A 24,043-nucleotide genomic window follows, 5' to 3' on the forward strand; every position below is an offset into this window, starting at 1 on the left:
TTTATTTATTGGAGAAAAAAATTTTTTTTAATTTTTTATATAAAATCTTGCACATATATAAATAAATATATACATATTTTATAATATATTGATTATATATAATTCTTTTAATTTTTAATTACTAATTTGTTTATTTTTTCAAAAAAAAAAAAAAAAAAAAAAAAAAAAAAAAAAAAATACAAAAAGGTGTAGTTAGAAATATATATATATTTATATATTAATATTTAGTTGTCTTAAAAATATATATATTATTATTAAAAAATTATAAAGATATAAATAAGTGTCAGTTCCTTTTTTATAGTAGTATTTTAGATATGAGATTTATTTAAAATCAATAAAATAATTCAGTTCATCCTTATAATCTTCCTTTTTTATATAAAACTTAAATTTATAGTAAACTCCTGTATATTTTATATTTAAATTTTTTAAACATGGAAAAAAAAATTTCAAATTTAATAAAAAATTATGAAATATAATTTTATTATCATTATCATAATTATTTTTACATGTACGCTCCAAATTTAATATATTCCTATTGTCTCGTCCTTCTAGACAAAAAGACACATCTTTTTGTTTAATCGTGTGATCTACATTCATAGATATATCTTCATCATTCTCAATTAACTCATCCATATTATTACTTATATCGTTCTTGTGTTTTATATTATTTATGTCTTTTGTTAATCCATCTGATGTCATATTACTTTGTAGCTTCATAAAAGTATTATAAGACAAGTTTATATGTTCTACATTTTTTAAGATAAATAAATCTGTTAAGAAATTAATTTTATTAAAACTGATATTTATATATTTTATATTTTTATGTTTATTAATTAAATATTTTAAAGAAAAAAAAGATTGCAAATAATTATTTTGTAAATAAATATTTTTTAAATTAGGTACTATATTATTCCACATACCTTCATAATAAAAATTGTTATTATTTATATTATTATTTATTTTATTATTTTTTTTATTATTTATTTCTTTGTCACATATATTTTTATCTAAATTTTTGATATTATTCATTTCATCCATATAATTATTACATCCTTCTATATAATTATGTGATATGTGTAAATTAATTAAGCCATCCAATACAAACTTTGATATATAAGGAAAATATATTAAATTATTCTTCCTCAAGTTTAATGTTCTTAAATTATTTAATTGTATAATATTCTTATCACTGATAATATTTTTTTTTATCATAATTGAAAATATATTATCTATAGAAATTTCTTTAAAATAATTATATGATAAATCAAGGTCCCATATTACACACAATTTTTTTTCTTCTCTTTCAGATATTTTATTTAGTATATGACCATTTATATTAGAATCAATATGTGCGTTAATAATATCAAACTGGTTTTTACAATTTTTATAAATATCATCACAATTATCATATTTATTATTATTATTATTATTATTATTATTTATTTGATTAATATTTATATTATCCATTTCTTTATTTATATGTTCATCTATATCAAAATATTTTTTATTTTTACTTTTGTTTTTTCCCTCTTTTATTATCTCATTATTATATGTATTCCTTTGTAACTGCTCCTCTATCATTACAATATCTTTCAATATATTTTCTGAATTCAAATTTATAACTTCTTCAAAATCTTTCTCATTATATATTTTCAATTTTTTAAAACTTATAATTATATTAAATAGGCACCTTTCATCACCTTCATATATTTTTTCATAAAATAAAAACGACGTGTTTTGCTTATCATTCACATGGTACTTTTGTTCATTCATTTTGATTTGTAGGAACCTAAAAAGGAACAAAAAAAAAACAAAACAAAAAAAAAAAAAAAAAAAAAAAAAAAAAAAAAAAAAAAAAAAAAGGGTATATAAATTATACAAAAAAATTGATTAAAATTATATAATATATTATGTTATATAAATATATATATATATATTTTACAAAAAAAACAAAAAAACTGTGTATATGAACAGAAACTTTATAAAGCATACAAGGGTATCATAAAAAATATATACATAAATATATATATATTATATATATATATTATATATATATATATTATATATATATATATTATATATATATATTTTATATATAAAATAAATTATTAAAATATAAAACTTTTTGAAAAAGAATATAATTCATATTTATCTACTTTTTTTATATTCTTTGTATTATTATTAGTTATATGGTGATTATTAAATAATATTTTATCACTAAATACATACAATTTAATTAATTTTTTATTTATATTATGAACACCATCATATTTGTTATTATTATAATTATCATTATATTTTAACATATGGAATACATTCTGATAAAATATATTTATTTTAAAACACATAGATTGTAACTTTTTATCATTTGTAAATAAAATAATTCTTCCATCTTTTATTTTATCTTTTAATATATTGTTTAATTTTATACTTTTCTTTTTATTTCTATTTTTTTTAAATGTAGATATAAAAGAATTGGATATATGTTCTTTTCCATTTCTCTGTGAATTATTTATATTCATATATTTATATATATTAAAATTATGATTAAAAATCAGATCATATAGAAAAAAAAGTATATAATTATCTGTACTGTTATATTTTAATTGATTATTATTTAAATTAATAAAATATGGTTTTCTTCTTTTTCTTTTTTTTAAATTTATTATTTTATTATTCTTTCCTTTTTCAAAAAGTAGTGAGATATTTGGAATGTAATTTGGATTATTATATAATATATGTAACATTTTCTTTTTGTTCTTATTCTTCATTTTAATTTTGTTTTTGTTTGTTCTATTACATCTAATCGATCGATTTTTCTTATCCTTTTCCTTATTGAAGAAGAAAAAGGAAGGGCCTCCAATCAAACTGTGATAAAAAAAAAAAAAAAAATTTTTTTTCACATTCTCTTTGTCTATAATAAATATATCATTTACATTAAAAAGTTCTTTATAGTATTTTATAAAAAATAAAAAATATTTCTTTTTCTCCTTCCTTTTATTAATTAATGTATGTATGAATAAATCATAATTCATATTTAATATTTCTTTACATTCAGCTTTACTTTTATGGTTGAACTTAAAAAATATATCTTTTAATTTGACAAGATTGTAATTTAAAAAAATATTTTTGTATGTATCAATCTTACTATTATAAACATGTTTATTATGAACATTATAACTGTTGTAAATATTATTAATATTATTAATATTATTATTTTTGTTTTTATTATATAAATAAATAAAACGATTTATAAACATATTGTTCATGATTTTGAATAAATAATTATGAATATATTTTTGTTTCATATGCATAATATTTTTATTAAAACTGAAATTATTATTATTCAATATGTTATTATTTAATATGTTATCATTGAATGTGTTATCATTTAACATATTAACGTTAAACATATTATCATGTTTTATTAACTCAATATATGTTTTTTTTTTGTAGTTCTTTTCATTTTGTATATACTGATATGTGAATACATTAATACCTAATTTATCTTTCAACATATATTTTAACGTACGTGAAAATTGTCTATACATACTTGTATGTAATAAAAAATTCTTCTTTTTTTTATATGTGTGATAAAATAATAAATTATTATATATATTATTAACTTTGCTTGTGTATAGATTTATTAATTTATTTTTTATATTAACACATTTCAATTTTTTATAAAATATTTGAATATAATTTCTCATCATATAACCATAGCAATTATTCAATATAATATTTTCAAAAGCATCCATATCAAAGAATACTACTTCTAAGTATATGTCATCAATTATATCATTTTTTAATATAACATTATAGATTAAAATATGATTAAAACAAAAATTATAATTCCTAAGATTATTATTGTTATTATTATGATTATTATCTTTTAACATCATCTTCTTCTTCTTATCCTTTTCTTCAAATAATATATAATTTGACACTTTTCTTTTTTCCTTTTCTATATTTTGTTCTATATGCCCAACAATATTATTATAACATCTTGCTGTATGTTCCAGCTTGTTATGACTTTTATTTTTCATAATAAATTTCAACCATTTTTTTTTAAATATATAAAAATTAGTGTTAACAAAATAATCAAAAGGTGAGATGATATTTTTTTTTTTTTTTTTTCGACAAAGTATATTTTGTTTCCCCCCTATGCAAAAAAGGTGTTTGGATATACGCATATTATGGATTTCCCATGAAACTGGAAAAAAATTAAAATAAAAAATATATACATATATATATATATATATAAGTATATGATTTTTTTTTATTTTTTTTCTCTTAATTTATTTTATATATTATTTAAAAAAGTGTATATATATATATAAGTATATGATTTTTTTTTATTTTTTTTCTCTTAATTTATTTTATGTATTATTTAAAAAAGTGTATATATAAATATATTTTGTTTTAATGATCATATAAATTAAATTAATAATTATAATAAATATATTATATATATATATAATATATTATATGTACTTCCTTTTGGATCCTATATTAAATATTTATCTCTTACATTTTTATGAGACCTAATGAATGTTATTTTTTACATTTTACCAATTATATGATATAAATATATATATTATATGTATTTTAGTTTTTTTTTTTTTTTTTATTTTTTTATTTTTTATTTTTTATTTTTTATTTTTTTTTTTTTCCCTTCATAATGTATAATGATGAAATAAAAATTATAGAAAAGGAATATAAAGCGTTTTATTTAAAATTTGAATATATAGATCAAAACACATTTTGTATACATCTTAAGAAAGATGATATTATAAAAGAAGAAGAAAAAAAAAAAAAAAAAATTGTAGATGAGGACAAAAATAATGAAGAAAATATAAAAATCATAACAGATGATAAAATAAAACATAAATTTTTATCATCAAAATATATAGAGAATGACAATATATTAATATTTTATATCAAAAATCATCCAAATTATTTCGAAATACTAAATAATACTTCATATAATGATATAAAAATTTTTGAAAATATTGAACAACTTTTTAATGTATATTGTCCTTTGTCATTTAAAAAATTTATATGCGAAAAAATTCAAGCACAATTAAATAAAAATAAATAAATAAATAAATATATATATATATTTATATATTTATGTATATAATATTTACACATATAAAAACCATATCAATATATAATACCTACGGATAATTGTATCTTAAAAACTTTTAAGAGAAAAAAAAAAAAAAATAAAATATAATAAAAAAAATAATAATAATAAAATATACATATATATATATATATATATATTTTTTTTTTTGTTATCTTTATAATATAAACAATTTAATAAACCATGTATATTTATACATGTTATAATATTTTTATATATTCATTTAGTACCCTAAAAATTTTATAATTTTGTTTTGAAAAGATAAATGAAAAAAGAAAAAATTATATCAAATATATTTTAACACATATATATATATATATAGACAAAATAATATATATACCTATAAATATATATATATATTTTTATTTATTTATTTATTTTTTTATTTATTTTTTTTTTCAAAATGAATGATTACGTTCAAGTTGACTTTGTACATAACATGTTTAAGAATAAAACATGGAAAGAAATAAAATTAAATAAATTCGATAGTATTAAGAATATAAAGAAAAAAATATATACTCACACAGGGACCTCATATGATAATATGAACCTGTATGCCTATGATGAAAACGATATAGATAATACTCAAGTTTTTTTGAGTAATGATGAATATTGTTTAAATGATTATAATGTAAAGGATAATTATATTATATATATCCAAGAAAAAAACAAAACATACAATTCAGATGATATAATTTATAATCTAGATGATGAAAAAAAACTACAAAAGTTAGCACACCTAAAATATACAATGAATGATGAGGAATATGATAAAAGACCTGATAATATAAGAAACTTTCTAAAAAAATTAAGAGAAAAAAATAAAACACAAACAAATCTATATAACCAACAAGAAGAAGGAAACAATAAAATTAATGATAATCATCCTATTAATTCTTCTAGTATAATTAATAACTCCTATGATCAAGAATTATATCAAATAGGAAAGAGATGTAGAATTAAACTAGGGGATAGAAGAGGAATTCTTAAATTCGTTGGTAATATAAAAAATAATAATGATATTTATGTAGGCGTAGATTTAGATGAACCGTTAGGAAATTCAGATGGCATGTATAAAAAAACAAAATTATTTGAATGTAAAGGAGATAAATATGGTTATATAGGTAATATTGATTCTATAGAAGTCGGTGATTTCCCTCCCTTCGATATAATGGACTTGGAGGAATTCTAAAAATATTATATAATAACAACCACCAGGTATCATGCATACATATATATATATATATATTTGATATATAATAATTTTTCGTGATTTTATTACATCCCACTTATAAAATAAATATTATTTCCTTTTTTTTTAATTTTTTTTTTTTTTTAATATAACATTATTTTATTTAATTATATTTGTATAGTAATTTTAAACCTTAATATTGTATGAAAAAAAAAAAAATAATAAAAAATATTAAAATAAAATAAAACTAATTTATAAGAAATAAGAAATATGTTAAATATTAAAAAAATTAATTTATATAAATAAATATTTATAAGATTAATTATTTTATACAGTTATATTTTTATGTCATTTTATAGTATATATTTTTATACAGTATAAATAAATATATCTTAAACAATTAAAGTATTATATAATTAATAGCATTATAATATATATTATATATATATTTAGAAATCCTTACAACAGATTTTTATATATATAAACAATTTATAATTATATATATATATTTTTTTTTTTTTAAATTAAAAATATAAGAAAATGAAGAGTTAGTTATTCCTTAACCAATTAAAATATTATTGTACAACAATTATTTTAATTTTTTAATTTTTTTTAAATCATGCTTTAATTTAAAACCATTTAAATATTATAATATATATATATATATATATATATATATATATATATATTTTTATTTATATATTCTTATATTTTTTAGTATTCTCCTTTTTTTTATCAATATAAAAAAAAAAAAGGAAAAAAAAAAGAAAGGAAAAAAAAAAAAAAAAAAAAATGAGTAATGATCAGGATTTAAAAAATTCCTTCTTGCAAGACTTGAAGGAATATTCAACAAATAATGATAAGAAATTTCCTGAAGTTTTAAAAAATTATATCACACAAAATATTGAAGATCAAGATGAAGCTGAAAGGTTCAAGATGAAAACAAAATGTTATAAGTTCTATAATATATATAATATATATATTATATTAATATTTTTATTTTATTATTTTTTTTTTTTTATAGATTTCTGAAAGAGTTTAATGATTCCTACTTAAAAGAAATGAACCTGGATGAACTTGAACTGTTATGTTCAATGATACTGAAAAAAAAAAAATTATCAGCCAATTAAAGAGGATTAAACAAAATAATATAACAAAATAATATAACAAAATAAAATAAATAAATTATACAAAATAAATTAAATTGATATAAATGCATATAACATATATAATATACAAGACATTTTCCATATAATAATTTATTTTTATTTTTATTTTTATTTTTTATTATTATTTTATTTTTTTTTTTTTAAATGTTTATTGTTTGGTAGATGCTTAATATCTGCTTCATATACTCAAAGGAGAGGGAATCGCTTTCCTGTTTTATTCTATTTGATATATAATTCATTACATTTTCATAATACTCATAAATTTCGTTATTTGGATTGTTCAATATATTAAACATTTTTTTACAAAATATTAAATTTATCATATCATATAATAATTTACAACATGCTCGTCTAATCATAAGATTATCTCTTTGAATGAAAACATGGACGAGACAAATACCATCTCGTATGATATCCTCCAGATATATATATATGTTATTACAACAATTTAAAAAGGTATTATATGATGATAGTAAATATGTGGTTAAAGTAAAATTTTCAGAATAATATTTTCTCATCCTATATTCATCATAATCTATATTAGACATTCCTTTTTTTATTTTAAAACAAAATAAGGTAGTATATACTCCACTAAAATATATATTACATAAATCTGTAAATTTTTGTATCTTCTTTTTATTAACTAAACAACATGATTTATTTATATTTTTTTTTATTGAACATGAATCTATTTTTTCTTCTGCTTGTACATAATCTTTTTGGGTATTTATTTTTTTTTTTTTTTCATCAAAATGATTTATTTCTTCCAACATATTTTTCGAATATGTATCTAATAAATTTATCTTATCATTTGTTTTATTATCCATCATTTCATTACTTTTTATTAACCCTTCTGATATATTCATGGTCTCATGTATATTTTTTATATATTCATATATTTCATCTAACTTTATCCTACTGCTTAAATATAAAGCCGTTAGTTGAAAACACAATATCATTAACATCTTTTGTATGTTATCGTAAGTATTATTATATATATTGTTAAACATATATGTACATATTTCTATAGGATTATGTATACACAATAAGACTATAGCAAATAGTTTATATGTCATAATATAATTTTGATTTTTATTATTACATGTAATATTATTTATTGAAAACAACACTTTATACATATCAACACTGATATAAGATAATATATCACACTCCTTAATTAATTTTGGTAATACTATTATAGTTTGACACAAACGAAAATTTGCTTCTTCATAATTTTCATTTTTTTCATCTAATCTTAATATATCTTCATTATTATCTTCTATATTGTTTCTTTCTATATAATTTACTTTACTATTTAACCTATTTAAACATTCAAATAAATCTTCTGAAGGATCTATATACATATTCTTATTTAATTCCATATTTAAATAATATTCATTTTCTTGTAATAATTTTGCTACAAATTCTTTTTCCTCCAAATTATACATATCATTATCTATTATATTATCAGCATGTTTTATCATATCATCACTTGCTAATACATCTCCATTTTTATATACATCATAATAGGAAGTATTTATAAGCGTATCATTATTCTTATTATGTTTCTTATCTTTATTTTTCATGTTATCATCATATATTATATTTACATCACAACCATGCTGATAATTATTATCATGTATTAAATCTAATGATGATTCTGAACCCTTAAAAAAAAATTTCGATATTTGGTCTTTTTTATTTAAATATTCATCATTATTTATCACATTTTCATTAAATTCAAAAACATCATCCATACGCTTTATCGAATATTCATCCTTTTCAAATGTTTTTATATCCTCCTTACTTAAAATAAAATTCTCCAAAAATAATATATCACATTGTTCAATAGTTTTAAAACACAATACATCTTTTGGTATATACTCCAAAGGTTTTTTTAAATTAGGAAACAGAACTTTTTCATCATCAGAATTATCACTACTATTATATTGACTATCTGTATAGAAATTATGATCATTTTTTTTTGAATTTTCATCACATTCGTCATTTTTATCATATTTTTTTATTTTTATTTTATTTATTTTTTTATTTTTATTTTTTTTTTTTTTAACCATTTGGTGGCTAGTCATATATTTCTTGAAATATTCAGCTATTATTTGTCCACAATATAATGATACTTCATTATTACATTGAAATAAATGTTGAATCATTTTTGTTATATTATCAAATCTTTGAATATTATACATATTAATTTTATATAAATATAATTCTCTTTTTGATAAAATTTCAAAATTATAACAACTGGAAACAATCATTTTATTTATATCTTTTAAATGTATACTAAATGTGTATAATAATTTACTTAAAAGAATTGAAAAAAAAGTATCCTCACTCCCACCCATGTTCTCCAAACTATAATTAAAATTATTTAATATATATATAAATATATCTTGTAAAAATTTTATTAAAATTAATTCAATCTTATTTTCTTCTAATATATTTTCATTATCTTCAAAAGGAAAAACTTCTTTCAGTTTCGATGCTTTTTCTAATTCTTGTAATTCTCCTTTCATATTACTTTTTTCATCCATTTCATTAATTAGCTCTATGTAACTTTTTTTTGCACACTCCTCAACATTGATTCTAGAAATATACATTAAGATCTTCTTTTTCTTCATTTCAAAATTTTTAAAAAGCGACCAAACAATAAGTGAATCATCATAAATTATATGGTTTATTATGTCAATTATACATATGGCATAACATAATCCGAAACAATGTTTTGAAGTAGGATTAAAAAATCGTTCTATGAAAAAATAATTCCAACTATATAGAAATATAATGTTTATTAAAATATTCAAAAGTACATATATCTTCTCATTATATATACATATATATAACAACTTATTATTCATACTATTAGTAGTATCATTTTTATTATCTTCGATTAATTTTATAAAAGGATTTAACTCTTTTAATAAACTTGTTAAAAGAATTTTACATTCCTTTTCATCACCACTATACAAATGAAGATAATAAAAAATGTTTTCAATAATATAATTTGTATTTAATACATAATTTATTTGGTTATTTGGTATATTTGTAAATTCTCCTTTCATATATATATTAGAGGTATAATTAATTTTTTTTTTTAATTGACAATTTTTTTTATTTTCATCCTTCATTATATTACAATTATTTATATCTTTATCACTTTCATCAACCCTTTTTTCTTTGTCCATATTAGGATTTAACAACAAATGAAAAAGAACAGATGAAAAGGTATCTGTTAAATTTAAATTTATTATTTTCTTCAATAAAAATATAACTTTTTCATAATCTATAATATCATTAAATTGTTTCATATGAAAAAAACATAATACACATGTAGTAATAATATTTTTATAAAATCCATCCTCATTTAATTCTTTAGGAATAATATGATTATATATATATATTTTTCTCTTTACATCTTCATCTTTTAGTCCGTTTATTATACATTTAAAAAACACGTGAGGAAAAGAAAAATAAATTTTTGTTACCTTATGAGGATTCTTATAATAATCTTTCAATATGTTTCTAAATAATGATTTACTTGAACATTCAAAATGAGATCTATCTTCCTCATTAGAAAATATACTTTGACTGTTATTTATATTATTCATATTATGGTGTACATTAATGTTCTTTTCATCATAATTATATTCTTTTATTTTGTAATGTGGATTATCTATATCATATTGAAATAAAACATTATTATTTTCTTTTTGTAAATATTCAAGTATTATATTTTTATCAACATATACAAATTTCATAAGATCAATGACAAAGGTCCAGTTTTCAATTTGAATTTTTTCTTCCTCTGAAATAAGAGAATTAAAAATTTTATTCAAAGTAAGTATAATCCATTCACTGAAATATATGCCATCAAACGTTAACACATCATCATTTATCTTATTATATATATTCTCATTTTCTATCAATTTATTATGAAATTCTATTATTAATTTATATAAACTTTTACTTTTATCATTAAGGGATAACGGGGTAAACCATATATAAATTAAATCATGGATATTCTTCCTATCTATATGTTCTATTTTTAACTTTCCCTTTAATATAGCTAAAATAATATTTGATAAAGAATAAAAACATTCATTAATTAATATATGTTCCTTTTCTCTTATTATATTTAATGCTTCATTAAATTTTTTTTTTTTTTTCAGCTTTATTATTTCCAAACTTAAAGGAACATATTGTATGAAAAAGTTTTCTAATACACTCTCAATATTCTCACACTTTATGTTATGTAACAAATTTTCCAAACTCATTTTTTCATTATATATATAATCTGCAGGTCAAATGAATATGGAAAAAAAAGCTACCTAAGGGATACCTGAAAATGTTTCATACAATATGAAAAATTACACAAATAAATACATACATATATATATATATATATATATATTTATATTATATTTACATAATTGATACGGTTTGTGGGCATTTTCTTTAATATTCTTTATATCATAAAATATATATGCATTTATATGATCATATAATTTTTTAAAGTCATTAAAATATTATAATATATATATATATATATATAAAATAAAAAATTTAATGACATATTTGTGTATGATTAGCTCATTATATTATTTATATATAGAGTTTAATAAAAATTTATTTTTCAAAAATGAATGATTCATATTTGAATATTTTTAATCTACGAAAAGGGTTTTTATATAAATAGATTATAAATATTTATTTACATACAGTAATTAATTAAAGTCCTACTTTGTGTAGATTTTTTTATGTACACAATATTATTTGAGATCTTTTCTTATAAAAATTACAGTCGTTCTTTTTTTTTTTTTTTTTTTTTAATCAAATTTTATATAAAAATGAAGAAATTACATGACTTGGTCAGGTATAAAATATAAAGTAATTTTGGCTAACTGGTTTAATATTAATTAATATATTCTTCTTATTATTATTTAATTATTTATTCATTTTATTCTATTTTTTTCTTTTTTATAGTTTATAATGCCTAATATATAATTATCATTTTAATAAAAAAAATATATTAACACTAGAAGTGTATTTAAACACATTGAATATTTTATCACAAGTGTAAAATAACGTTGTGGTAAACAAAGAAAAAAGAACGGAAAGAAATTTTTTTTTTTTTTTTAAGAGAAGCATAAAACTGTTCACCACATAAATTTTTCTTACATAATATATTATTTTATAGGATCATAATATTTGAGTATATGATTAAAAGAGACCAAAGAAAATTATATATAAATGTGTTTAAAAAAAAATAAATAAAAGAACAAAAATATAATCATATAAAATTCTTGTTCGAATATGTTTATTCATAAAACTTTAATTATTTATCTATATAAAAACGTCTACCAAAAAAAAAAAATATATATATATATTTATATGTATTATGTTTAAATTTTGTAAAAATAAAGAGAGTGAAAAACTTTATCATACTATTAATGAGATTGTTTTTATTTATATTTCATGTGCATATTTTATTTTTTTATTTTCTTTTATATAATTTTAAAAATATACTTGTATTTTGTTAATATATAAGGAATATTAAATATACAATAACATATTACATATACATTAAACTAATATGTTTGTATATGTTAAATCATGTACTTGAAAATATTTTATGATTTTTATTTTGGTTATTCATTAAAAGAAAAAAAGAAAAAAAAAGAAAAGAAAAGAAAAAGAATTTTTAAAAAATTTTAATGACCATCATAAATAATCAGACATACATATATAATAAAAAAAAAAAAGAAAAAAAAAAAAACATATTTATTTTTTTGAATACACTATTATTTATATGTACATGAATATTTCATTGTATTATAAATAATGAAATCATATAATATATATAAAAATACATATTTTTAAAAAATAATTATATATTTTACAATATCATAACATAAATACAAATATGTTCAGCATATATTTTGTTATTCATACGTGTGCAAAAAGTGCATATAATAAAAAAAAAATAAAATAAAATATAAAAAATAATTTTAATTAAATATATATTATGAGATTTTAAAATTTATATTAAAAAAAAAAAAAAAAAAAAAAAAACCCTCTGTGGAATTACATTTGAATTTATCAATAAAAAAAAAAAAAAAAAAAAAAAAAAAAAAAAAGAGATGTATAAAAATATAAAACAGTTTTATTATTATGAATATGTAAATAAATAAATAAATAAATATATATATATATATATATATAATAAATTATATATTTTTAAGAAAAAAATAAGAGAGATACCTTAAGAAAAAAGCAGACAGAAGGAATAAATCAAAACCAATAAAAAAAAGGAAAAAAAAAAAAAAAAAGGAATAAATGTGAAATATTAATATTCATATAATATATTATATATGTATATAAATTTTTTCACATATATGTGTATAATAATAAAACTTCAGATAGGGTTCTTTTTACGACATACATTTATTTCTTTATACTTTTTTTTTTTTTTTTTTTTTTTTTTTTTAAAATGATTGTAAGATATTGTTTAATAAATTAAATGTTTTTATTTTTTAACGAATTACATAAGATTTTTATAATATATATATATATATATAATGATCCAGATAAATGTACATTTATATATATACTTATATATATTTACATTTTATGTATATTCAATGATGCAATAGATTCATATATTCATATATTATTAAATATATTATTATATATTTATAAAATTATTAATATGTATTATTAAATATTATACATCACAGAATGATTTATAGATTATTTATATATTTATTTTTCTTGATATAAGAAAAATATATTTTTTTTAAAAAAAAAGAATCCAATATATTTTTTCTTTTTTTTGTGTATTTTTTATTTCTTAGAAGTTAATTATTAAAAATTAAAAATTTAAATGATTGCATAAATATTATAAGATATCAATTTATTATTATAGAAAAAAAAATATGTTAATAATTTTATGTATTTCTTTTTTTTTTTAATAAATAAATTCCCTTTTAGCGTTTTTTATAAACCAAATATAGAGATATAGGTAAATGAAAAAAAAAAAAAAAAAAAAAAAAAATACAAATGTAATAATAAATGCGAATTAATAGGTAAAGCCTATAATAATTATATATTATATATATATATATATTATATATATGTAAATATTATATATATGTAAATATTTTATATATATATATATATTTGTAATTTTTTTTCTTTTTTTTGAAAATATTAATATTATATAATATATAAGGTTATAATCATATATATATTTTTTTTCTTTTTTCTTTTTTTTTTTGTTTTCTTTATTTAGATCAGATTAGTATTTTTTTTTTTTTCTTGTTTTATGTTAATAGAACAGAATATATATGTATAACATAAAATAAATAGTTGCATATATTTTTTTAGATTTAATTTATTTTTATATTAAATATTTATATATATCCATATGAAAGTGTATTATTTAAAAAAAAATAATAATTTGTATGCTCAATTTTTTTTCTATACATATATTATATATATATATATATATATATATATATATATATATATATATATGTATATATTTATATACACTATTATATGTATGTTCATATATTTTGAATAATTTAAATATAAATGTAATATGAGTGAATTGAAACCTTTGGAACTTGAGTATTTGGATAAGAATGTAAAAAAAAAGAAAAACGAAAAAGTTGAAAAAAAAAATAATTTGAATAAACTTTTTATTAGTAAAAAGCACAGTTTAAAAAAAGAAGGTTCTGATAATACAGATGTACATGAACATTCTATATTAGAAAATGATAAAAATAAGAATGTTATAATGAATAGTAATAAAGAGAATGATAATAAAGATGCGAAAAGCATTTTTCATTCATTTAGTATAAATAAAATTTTTGGAGAGAAAAAAAAGGACGACGCTGATAATACGAAAAATTTAAAGAAAGGTAAAAAGATTAAGACTAAAAATGATATAAGTAGTATTAATCGTAACACATCCGATAAGAAGGATAAGGATGATATGATCATAGATAGCAATAGAGATGTGAACAACAACATCAATATAAATAATGACAATAATAATAATAATAATGATGATGACAATAATAATATAAATAATGACAATAATAAAAATGGTGACAATAATAATAAAAATGATGACAATAATAATAAAAATGATGACAATAATAAAAATGATGACAATAATAATAATGATAACAATAATAATAATGATAACATTAATAATAATGATAACAATAATAATAATGATGACCATTGTTATAATCTTCATAGTGGTAACCATTTTGATAATAACAATTTTAATGATGATAATAATTTGATATCTCTGGATATAGAGAATGAAACAAAATTTTTAGAAGACTGGGAAGTTACACAGAAGAAGATATACGATCCAACTATAGGATTAAGAAAGCATTATACTAATGAGCTTTTATCATGTGGAGAAAAGAATAATATAAGAATACTAGAAAAATGGTCCTCTATGGTTAATAGAGATATTGTATGGTTTCATAAAGCACATAGAACAACTTATTTAAGAAGAGTAAAAAGAGGAATACCACAAAAATATAGATGGAAAATATGGTTCCATATAACAAATGCAAAGAATTTATATAATAAATTTCAAAAGAAATATTATTATTTATCTAAAAAGAAATCACATTATACCAATTTAATATTAATAGATATATCAAGAACATTTCCAGAATTATTAATATTTGACAAATATGCACAACAACAATTATATAGAATTTTAAATGCATATTCAAATTATGAACCTTCTGTTGGTTATTGTCAAGGTATGAACTTTTTAGTTGGATTATTATTAATTATAAGTAATTTTAATGAATTAGAAACATTTTGTGTATTAGTTAGTTTAATGAATAATTATTATTTGAAAGATTTTTATAAAGAAAAGTTTCCTCTATTAAATCGTTTTATATATTTATTTGAAAGAATAATGCAAAATGAAATACCAGATTTAGTAGATCATTTTAATAATGAAGAAGTATATCCACCTGTCTATTTACATCAATGGCTTCTCACATTATTTATAGCTAGCTTGCCCATAAAAAGTGTTATAGTAATATGGGATTATTTATTCAGCACAAGTATCAAAAAAATTATTATTATATCAGTAGCACTCTTGAAAATATTAAAAAGTTATTTAATGAAACATAAATTTGAGAAAATTCTTAAATTATTAAAATCATTAAAATATAATGAAAGTAATGATGATATATTAATAGCTAAGTTACTTATTAAAAAATCCGAGTCAATTATATTAAGTAATGAGCTATTATATTTATTTGAAAATATTGAAAATCAGGATGTACCATTTCATAGTCACTACAAATTTGTAATAGATAATATAACAACATGTCATTTTAATCATATACAAGAAAATATAAACCAAATGAACAATACAAATAATATTAATAGTTATGACCCAACAAGAGGAACTCTCAACAATAATGATAATAGTAATAATAATAATAATAATAATAATAATAATAATAATAATAATAGTAATAATAATAATAATAATAATAATAATAATAATAATAATAATAATAATAATAATAATGATAGTAATAATAATAGCAACAACAACAACAACAACAATAATAATAATAATAATAATAATAATAATAATACGTATAAACGCTATAGTCATTTGATCCATGATGATAACAATTTTGTTATACTCGATGGAGTTCCTTTGCTCAATTTTTTTTCTAATAATATTTTAAAAAAAAAAAATGAAGAAGAATTAAAACCTACCTCCAACCTTAAATTCAGAGATAAAAAAAAATCTCTGTCCTTAAAAGAAAGAGAAAATATCAATACATTCTATTATAAAATTTTAAGTAGTAATGAAAAAAACGAAAAAAATCAAAATATGGACAATGATACAATTAATAATAGTAGTAATGAGGTAGCATTTCATGATGTAGCTAGCTCATTAAAAGAAAGTAATTCTGTTCATAATATATCTGATGAGGAAAAGCGAAATCATAAAAATTTTAAAGGAGATATTAATAAATATTATAAAAATTATGTACAATCGGATAACTGTAATGATAATATTAATATGTCTCCTATGAATCAAGAAAATGAAAAGGAAGATATAAATCGAATAAATCGAATAAATCAAATAAATCATATAAATCCAACAAATCCAACAAATCCAGCAAATCCAACAAATCAAATAAATCATATTTATAATATCAACAATTCTTACAATTCTGTATCCAAATGTTTAAATGAAAAAATAAAAAATGATCACATGCATGAAACTAATATGTTTTATAATAATGATAAAGAGGAACGTCCCTCCTTATATGATAAGAACGATAGCCATATTCAACATTCTAAATCAAATGAAAACAAAAATGATAGGAATAGTATGAGCAACTTAAAAAGACATGCATATTATTTTAATAAAGAAGAGGGACAAGACGAAATGGTATTCGATAACGAAATGAATGAGTCCAAAATTTATGATGAGAACCAAATGAATTGTAATAAAAAGGAAAATATTATTGTAAATATGAATAATAAAGAATGTGATATATATGAAAAAAAAGAGAAAATAAAACATATACATCATGAAGATGAAGATAATTTAGAAAATGAAAGAGAAGAAGAAAGTATTTTAAATATATCGCAATATATTAGTTATAATGAAAAAGAAACTTCATCAAAAAATAACAACAATGATAATGAAAAAAATAATGATAATAATTTTGGTTTCTTTAGTTTAATTAATTCATATGCTAAAGATAATAGTTGGTTTGATGTCTCGACAATAAATAAATATTATCAATTTAATAAAAAGGATGTTGATCGAGAACTTGACAATATGAATACTAGTGAAAAAAAGGAAGATAATGACACAAATCAGGTAGAAGAAGCTAACACATTTTAAAAAAAAAAAAAAAAAAAAAAAAAAAAACATATATATATATATATATATATATATATATATATATATATTTACGTATAATTAAATTTTTTTTCTTGATTATTTAATTTTTTTTAATTTTTTTTTTTACAAATACATACCTAATTATAGTATGCAAATATTATATATAATAAGAATTTATTAATAACCTTATTAATTTAAGTTATCATTTTATTATATATAATTTATTTATTTATTTATTTTATTTTTTTGTGTGTTAATATATATATATATATATATATATGTTATCATGTTTCTGTTGTATTTTTTTCCTTTTTAAATTCATTATTTTAAAAAAATGTTTATTTGCCATTTAATTTCCTACCAATGTTATTATATATATATATTTCTTTTTTTTCATTACTCTAATTATTATTGTTGTCTTTTTAAACCATAACTATTATACATATAAATATATATATGTAATAAATTATAATTTGAATAAATACAGTTTTATTAGAAAAAAAAAAAAAAAAAAAAAATTCATTGGTTTTTTTTTAATTATCAAAGAAAGAAGTGTTTACATATGTAATAATATCTATATATATTTTAAAAATAGGAAATTTTTTTTTTTTTTTTTACATTAATATTTTGTTATAATTTAATTATGTGTAATAATATGTCTATTTATATTTTAAAAAACAAAAAAATATAATACCATATAATTTATAATATGGGTTGCATATATATATATATATATATATATATATATATATGTAGTATATATTTTTATATTTTATTGACTTTTGTTTAGTCATCAATTTCACTACTACTACTTGTATAATTTTCTTGAATATTAAGCAATCCTTGTTTATTAACATTTAACGATTTATTATTATTTATTTTAGGTTTGTCATCATGTTGTATCTTTTCTTCATTTTTATTATTCTCATTTGTATTGATATTTGTAAAAAGATCTTCTCTTTTTATAATTTTTTGTTGATTCTCATTATTATTATTATTACATATAGAATTTAATTTATCATTTTTGACATTCTGATTCTCATTTTCATCATCACTACTATGATATTCCTCTCTTATTTCTAAATATCCATCAGGTCTTACAAAAACATTTTTGGAATTATAAGTATCATCGTCTTGATTATTATTATTTTTATTTACATTTGATGTTTCTTCAAGTTCTAAAGCAAGTTGGATTTCTTTTGTCAATTTGTTAATTTCATCAGATATTATTTTATATTTTATTTCATAATCATCTAATTTTTTTTCCAGATATTTATAAGCATTTTCTGATGTCCTCTCACAATATGTATTACATCCTATATTTTGATATATATTATTTGTATATTTTATTTCTCCTTCATAAAAAGCTAATTTAGAAAATGGAATAATTATTTTATAATTTATTTTCTTTGTTAAATTGCTCACAATATTTATAGTTTCTTTATATTCATTTATAGATTTTTTTAAAATATCTTCTTTTATTTTTTCATTCTTTAATTTTAATAATAATCTATGAGTAGCTTTCTCAATTTCGTAATCTTTTATATATGCTTTTCCATCCATCATAAAAAAAAAAGAAAAAAAGAAAAAAAAAAGAAAAAAAAAAGATAAAAAAAAATAGGAATATAAGCAAATATAAAAATTTAAAAGTTATAATTATATAAACCTGAAACATCCATATTATACATATTATGTGATATATTTGGATCTATAAAAATATTTATATATATATATATATTTAATAAATTTTTTTTTTTTTTTTTTTTGTTACCTTTCATTTGAATGATATATCATTTTTGTTCATTCGCCTCGACTTCATTGATATTATTATAAATATCATAATTTATGTATATATTTTTTAAAAGAGTAAGCACCGAAATGATTATGTCAGTTATCATGTTACACTTATAAATATATATATATATATATATATATATATATATATATATTTTATATATATTTATACGTTTTATTCATATATTAAGATTTACAAAATATGTGAAAAAATTAATGAAATATATTTCTAATCAATATTAATTTATAGGAAGGATTTCACCTTTTAATTTTCTCTTATCAGCATAAAATATATATATATTATATATATATATATATATATAATATATTTATTTATTATTTATATGGTTAAAAATTAAAAGATTTTCCTTTTTGTCTTTAATATTTATAACATATAAATAATATTTTTTATAATTGTATAAATTCTTTGTTTTGTCAATTTCACATATTTGAAAAAAAAAAAAAAAAAAAAAACATATATATATATATATATATATAATAAATTAAACATATAAATGTAAATTATTTTATGTTTTCCATAATGATAGTATACATATATATGAAATTAGAATCTTAAAAAAAATAAAATATATAAATATATAAATATATATATATTATATTATAAAACAAGGTAAAAATTGTAACTAGATTTATAAAATATATATGTTTATTATATAATCAAAAAGTCATATATAGCCAAAAAAAAAAAAAAAAAAAAAAAAAAAATATATCTATAAATATATATCTATATATATATATATATATATTATATATAGATATATTTTTTTTTCTTTGCAGTGCTACATTTTATTAAAAATTTTAGCAACTTAAAATCAATTTTACTACAGTTCCCATTTGTCTTACATCTTATATGATATATTTTTTTAAGTCATATTGTTTAATAAATCCTTCGAGAGATTTGTTGACTTTCTCTTTATCAATTACAATAGATTGGTTTACATAATTGTATACATCATAATTAATATCTTCCATAATTTTTTCAATGATTGTATGTAATCTTCTGACACCTATATTTTCAACATAGAAATTCATATCATGTGCTGCATTTGCTATTGTTTCTATTGCATCATCAGTAAATTTGAGATCTATACCTTCAGTTTTTAGTAGAGCTATATTTTGTTGTAATAAGTTATTATGTGTTTTTGTCAATATATCTATAAAATCTTTGATAGTTAAACTAGATAAAGTTACATGTACAGGTAATCTTCCTTGTAATTCATTTAACATATCATTTGGTTTAACTCTTTGAAATGCACCTGAAGCTATAAATAAAATATAATTTGTATTTATATTTCCATATTTAGTATTTATAACACATCCTTCTATTAATGGTAATAGATCTCTTTGCACACCTTCAGCACTTGCATCTGGTCCATTATATGAAGAATTAGACTTTGAACAAATTTTATCAATTTCATCTATAAATACAATACCTTCTTCTTCCACAGAACTTATTGCTGTTTTTAATATAGTCTCTTGATTCATAGAAGAATCAATTTCTAATTGTAATAATTTTTGTCTTGCTTCTCTTATTGTCATAGTTTTTTTATCACTTTGTTTATTTATATTTTGATGTATTATTTTTACACTCTTTATATTCTGATGATTACTTAAAGCCTCTTTTACAGCATTTTCAACAGAATCATTTGAAAAAATATTGTTATTAATATAATTAGGAATATCTATACTTATTACTTTATCATCTAATGATCCATCTTTTAAATATTTCCTCCATATATTTTTTTCTTCTTCTTTTATATTACCTAATAATGAATAAAGAATAATATTTTCAACAGTCTCTTCAGCCTGTTCTCTAATTTCAATCTCAAATTTTGTTTTTTGTCTTTTTACAGCTACTTCAACTAGATCTTTAATAATTTGATCTACATCTTTACCATGAAATCCAACCTCAGTAAATTTCGTTGCTTCCACTTTAATAAATGGAGCATCAACAAACATAGATATACGTCTAGCTATTTCAGTTTTGCCTACCCCTGTTGGTCCTATCATTAAAATATTTTTTGGAATAATATCCTTTTTCATATCATCACTAACTTGTATTCTTCTCCATCTTTGTCGTAATGCATTAGCAACAACTTTTTTAGCTTCACTTTGACCAATAATATATTTATTTAAGTATTCAACAATCTCATGAGGATATAAACATTTCTTATTACTTTTACCACTCTTCATTTGAAAATTAATTTTATTTTCATCTGACTTTATTTCTTCTTTTAAAACATTACCACTTTGCATACCACCACTGCTAAAATAATTTTTCTTTCCTATATTATCATTTTTAAAAACATTAGAATCAACCTTTGATATATCTACATCCATATCATATATATTTTGATTTTCTTCATTTTTTATATCTACATTAATATCATATACATTTTTATTTTGTTCATCTTTCATATTATATTGGTTTGTTTCCTTTTTATGGACCATAACTTTTTTAACTTTCTTAACATCTTCTTTTATATCGTTCATATTTATAATATTTTCTTTGGTTATTTTAACCTTAGCAAACTTTTCGATGTTCTGGTTTTTTTTTTTGTCTGATGAATAGTTATCACTTAGTATATCATCCTTATCTATATTTTGTGCATCTATATTATTATCACATTTTTCATTGATATTATTAATATTATTTATATTATTAATATTATTGTTATGTTGTTTTTGATCTTTATTTGATATATCGTCTTTGTTTAAAAACATGGTATATTCCTTTTGTTTATCTACATTTAGATTAAAATTATTATTACTATTATTATTATTATTATTATTATTATTATTATTAATATGGTTACTATTATTATTATTATTGTTACTATTATTATTATTATTGTTACTATCATTGTTGTCATCTTCTCTTTTTCCATCTTTATATTGATTCATATTATAAGAAATATACTCCTTATTATTATATACTGTTTCATTGTTATGATAATTATTCATAATATATAATTTATTCTTGCCCTCATTAACATAATTCTCTTCATCATTATCATATAATATTTCTTGACTTTCTTTTTTTCCTCCTTTTTTATTATCATTAGGTTCATATTTTATATGTATTACTAAATCATGCTCCTTATCTTTTGGTAGTACATTTATATCAGAAATATCTACATTTTTATTATGTATTAATAAATTTTTTTTTTTTTTTATATTAGATTCCTCATTAGGCTTATTATGATCAATAACTTTATAATTAATATTATAATTCTTATTATTCTTATTATTTTGAATTAATTCATCTAATGTATTTTCATAAGTACTTTTAGTATCTGTGTTTAATATTTTCCTACAATTCTTAGGAATAAATCTTAAAACGTTATCATGTATCCTCTCCTTTTCATTACTTATATTTTTTAAACATTGTAAATTGAAATAAGGATAGTTTTTCTTTTGCTTCAAACCGTTAATAAGTTTAATACATTTATTTGCGTCAAGGTTTTTCATTATATTCTTTTCTCTTTCTACTTTTTTTTTTTTTTTTTAAAAGGGTTAAAAAATGTGGGAAAAACTTCTTTTTTTTTTTTTTTTTAAAAGGGTTAAAAAATGTGGGAAAAATGAAATAAACAAATAAATATATATAAAAAGGAAAGATAAAAAATATATATATATATATATATTTATTTATTTATTTATTCATTATATGTATGAACAAAAATCCCTATCCTTTCAAATATATATAAATAAATATTAATTTATATACATATATATGTCATATATATTGTGAAAAATCAACATATACAAAAAAT

The 24,043-nt window shown here is 17.7% G+C and overlaps 9 protein-coding genes across 9 annotated transcripts; 4 read left to right on the forward strand and 5 right to left on the reverse strand.

The window, feature by feature from the left end:
* Positions 1 to 321: 321 nt before the first annotated feature.
* On the reverse strand, positions 322 to 1,773 carry PGSY75_0906700 (leucine-rich repeat protein; the record flags this gene model as incomplete). Its single annotated transcript, XM_018785481.1, has 1 exon — positions 322 to 1,773. One exon carries the CDS (start codon positions 1,771 to 1,773, stop codon positions 322 to 324), a length of 1,452 nt encoding a protein of 483 aa, XP_018641822.1.
* Positions 1,774 to 2,108: 335 nt separating this feature from the next.
* On the reverse strand, positions 2,109 to 4,193 carry PGSY75_0906800 (putative protein, unknown function; the record flags this gene model as incomplete). The annotated part of the gene is made up of 1 exon (XM_018785482.1): positions 2,109 to 4,193. One exon carries the CDS (start codon positions 4,191 to 4,193, stop codon positions 2,109 to 2,111), a length of 2,085 nt encoding a protein of 694 aa, XP_018641823.1.
* A 488-nt stretch (positions 4,194 to 4,681) lies between these two features.
* PGSY75_0906890 (hypothetical protein) lies at positions 4,682 to 5,101 on the forward strand (the record flags this gene model as incomplete). The annotated part of the gene is made up of 1 exon (XM_018785483.1): positions 4,682 to 5,101. One exon carries the CDS (start codon positions 4,682 to 4,684, stop codon positions 5,099 to 5,101), a length of 420 nt encoding a protein of 139 aa, XP_018641824.1.
* Positions 5,102 to 5,552: 451 nt separating this feature from the next.
* PGSY75_0906910 (putative tubulin-specific chaperone) lies at positions 5,553 to 6,341 on the forward strand (the record flags this gene model as incomplete). The annotated part of the gene is made up of 1 exon (XM_018785484.1): positions 5,553 to 6,341. One exon carries the CDS (start codon positions 5,553 to 5,555, stop codon positions 6,339 to 6,341), a length of 789 nt encoding a protein of 262 aa, XP_018641825.1.
* Positions 6,342 to 7,133: 792 nt separating this feature from the next.
* PGSY75_0907000 (hypothetical protein) lies at positions 7,134 to 7,471 on the forward strand (the record flags this gene model as incomplete). Its single annotated transcript, XM_018785485.1, has 2 exons — positions 7,134 to 7,270; positions 7,366 to 7,471. 2 exons carry the CDS (start codon positions 7,134 to 7,136, stop codon positions 7,469 to 7,471), a joined length of 243 nt encoding a protein of 80 aa, XP_018641826.1.
* Positions 7,472 to 7,650: 179 nt separating this feature from the next.
* Positions 7,651 to 11,802, reverse strand: PGSY75_0907100 (hypothetical protein; the record flags this gene model as incomplete). The annotated part of the gene is made up of 1 exon (XM_018785486.1): positions 7,651 to 11,802. One exon carries the CDS (start codon positions 11,800 to 11,802, stop codon positions 7,651 to 7,653), a length of 4,152 nt encoding a protein of 1,383 aa, XP_018641827.1.
* Positions 11,803 to 15,131: 3,329 nt separating this feature from the next.
* On the forward strand, positions 15,132 to 18,455 carry PGSY75_0907200 (putative GTPase-activating protein; the record flags this gene model as incomplete). The annotated part of the gene is made up of 1 exon (XM_018785487.1): positions 15,132 to 18,455. One exon carries the CDS (start codon positions 15,132 to 15,134, stop codon positions 18,453 to 18,455), a length of 3,324 nt encoding a protein of 1,107 aa, XP_018641828.1.
* A 786-nt stretch (positions 18,456 to 19,241) lies between these two features.
* PGSY75_0907300 (hypothetical protein) lies at positions 19,242 to 20,021 on the reverse strand (the record flags this gene model as incomplete). The annotated part of the gene is made up of 1 exon (XM_018785488.1): positions 19,242 to 20,021. One exon carries the CDS (start codon positions 20,019 to 20,021, stop codon positions 19,242 to 19,244), a length of 780 nt encoding a protein of 259 aa, XP_018641829.1.
* Positions 20,022 to 21,116: 1,095 nt separating this feature from the next.
* Positions 21,117 to 23,741, reverse strand: PGSY75_0907400 (ATP-dependent protease ATPase subunit ClpY; the record flags this gene model as incomplete). Its single annotated transcript, XM_018785489.1, has 1 exon — positions 21,117 to 23,741. The coding sequence occupies one exon, from the start codon at positions 23,739 to 23,741 to the stop codon at positions 21,117 to 21,119; it is 2,625 nt and encodes an 874-aa protein (XP_018641830.1).
* Between the last annotated feature and the right edge of the window lie 302 nt (positions 23,742 to 24,043).

Source organism: Plasmodium gaboni, chromosome 9 (genome assembly GCF_001602025.1).
Source record: "Plasmodium gaboni strain SY75 chromosome 9, whole genome shotgun sequence".
In the NCBI taxonomy this organism is placed as follows: domain Eukaryota; phylum Apicomplexa; class Aconoidasida; order Haemosporida; family Plasmodiidae; genus Plasmodium; species Plasmodium gaboni.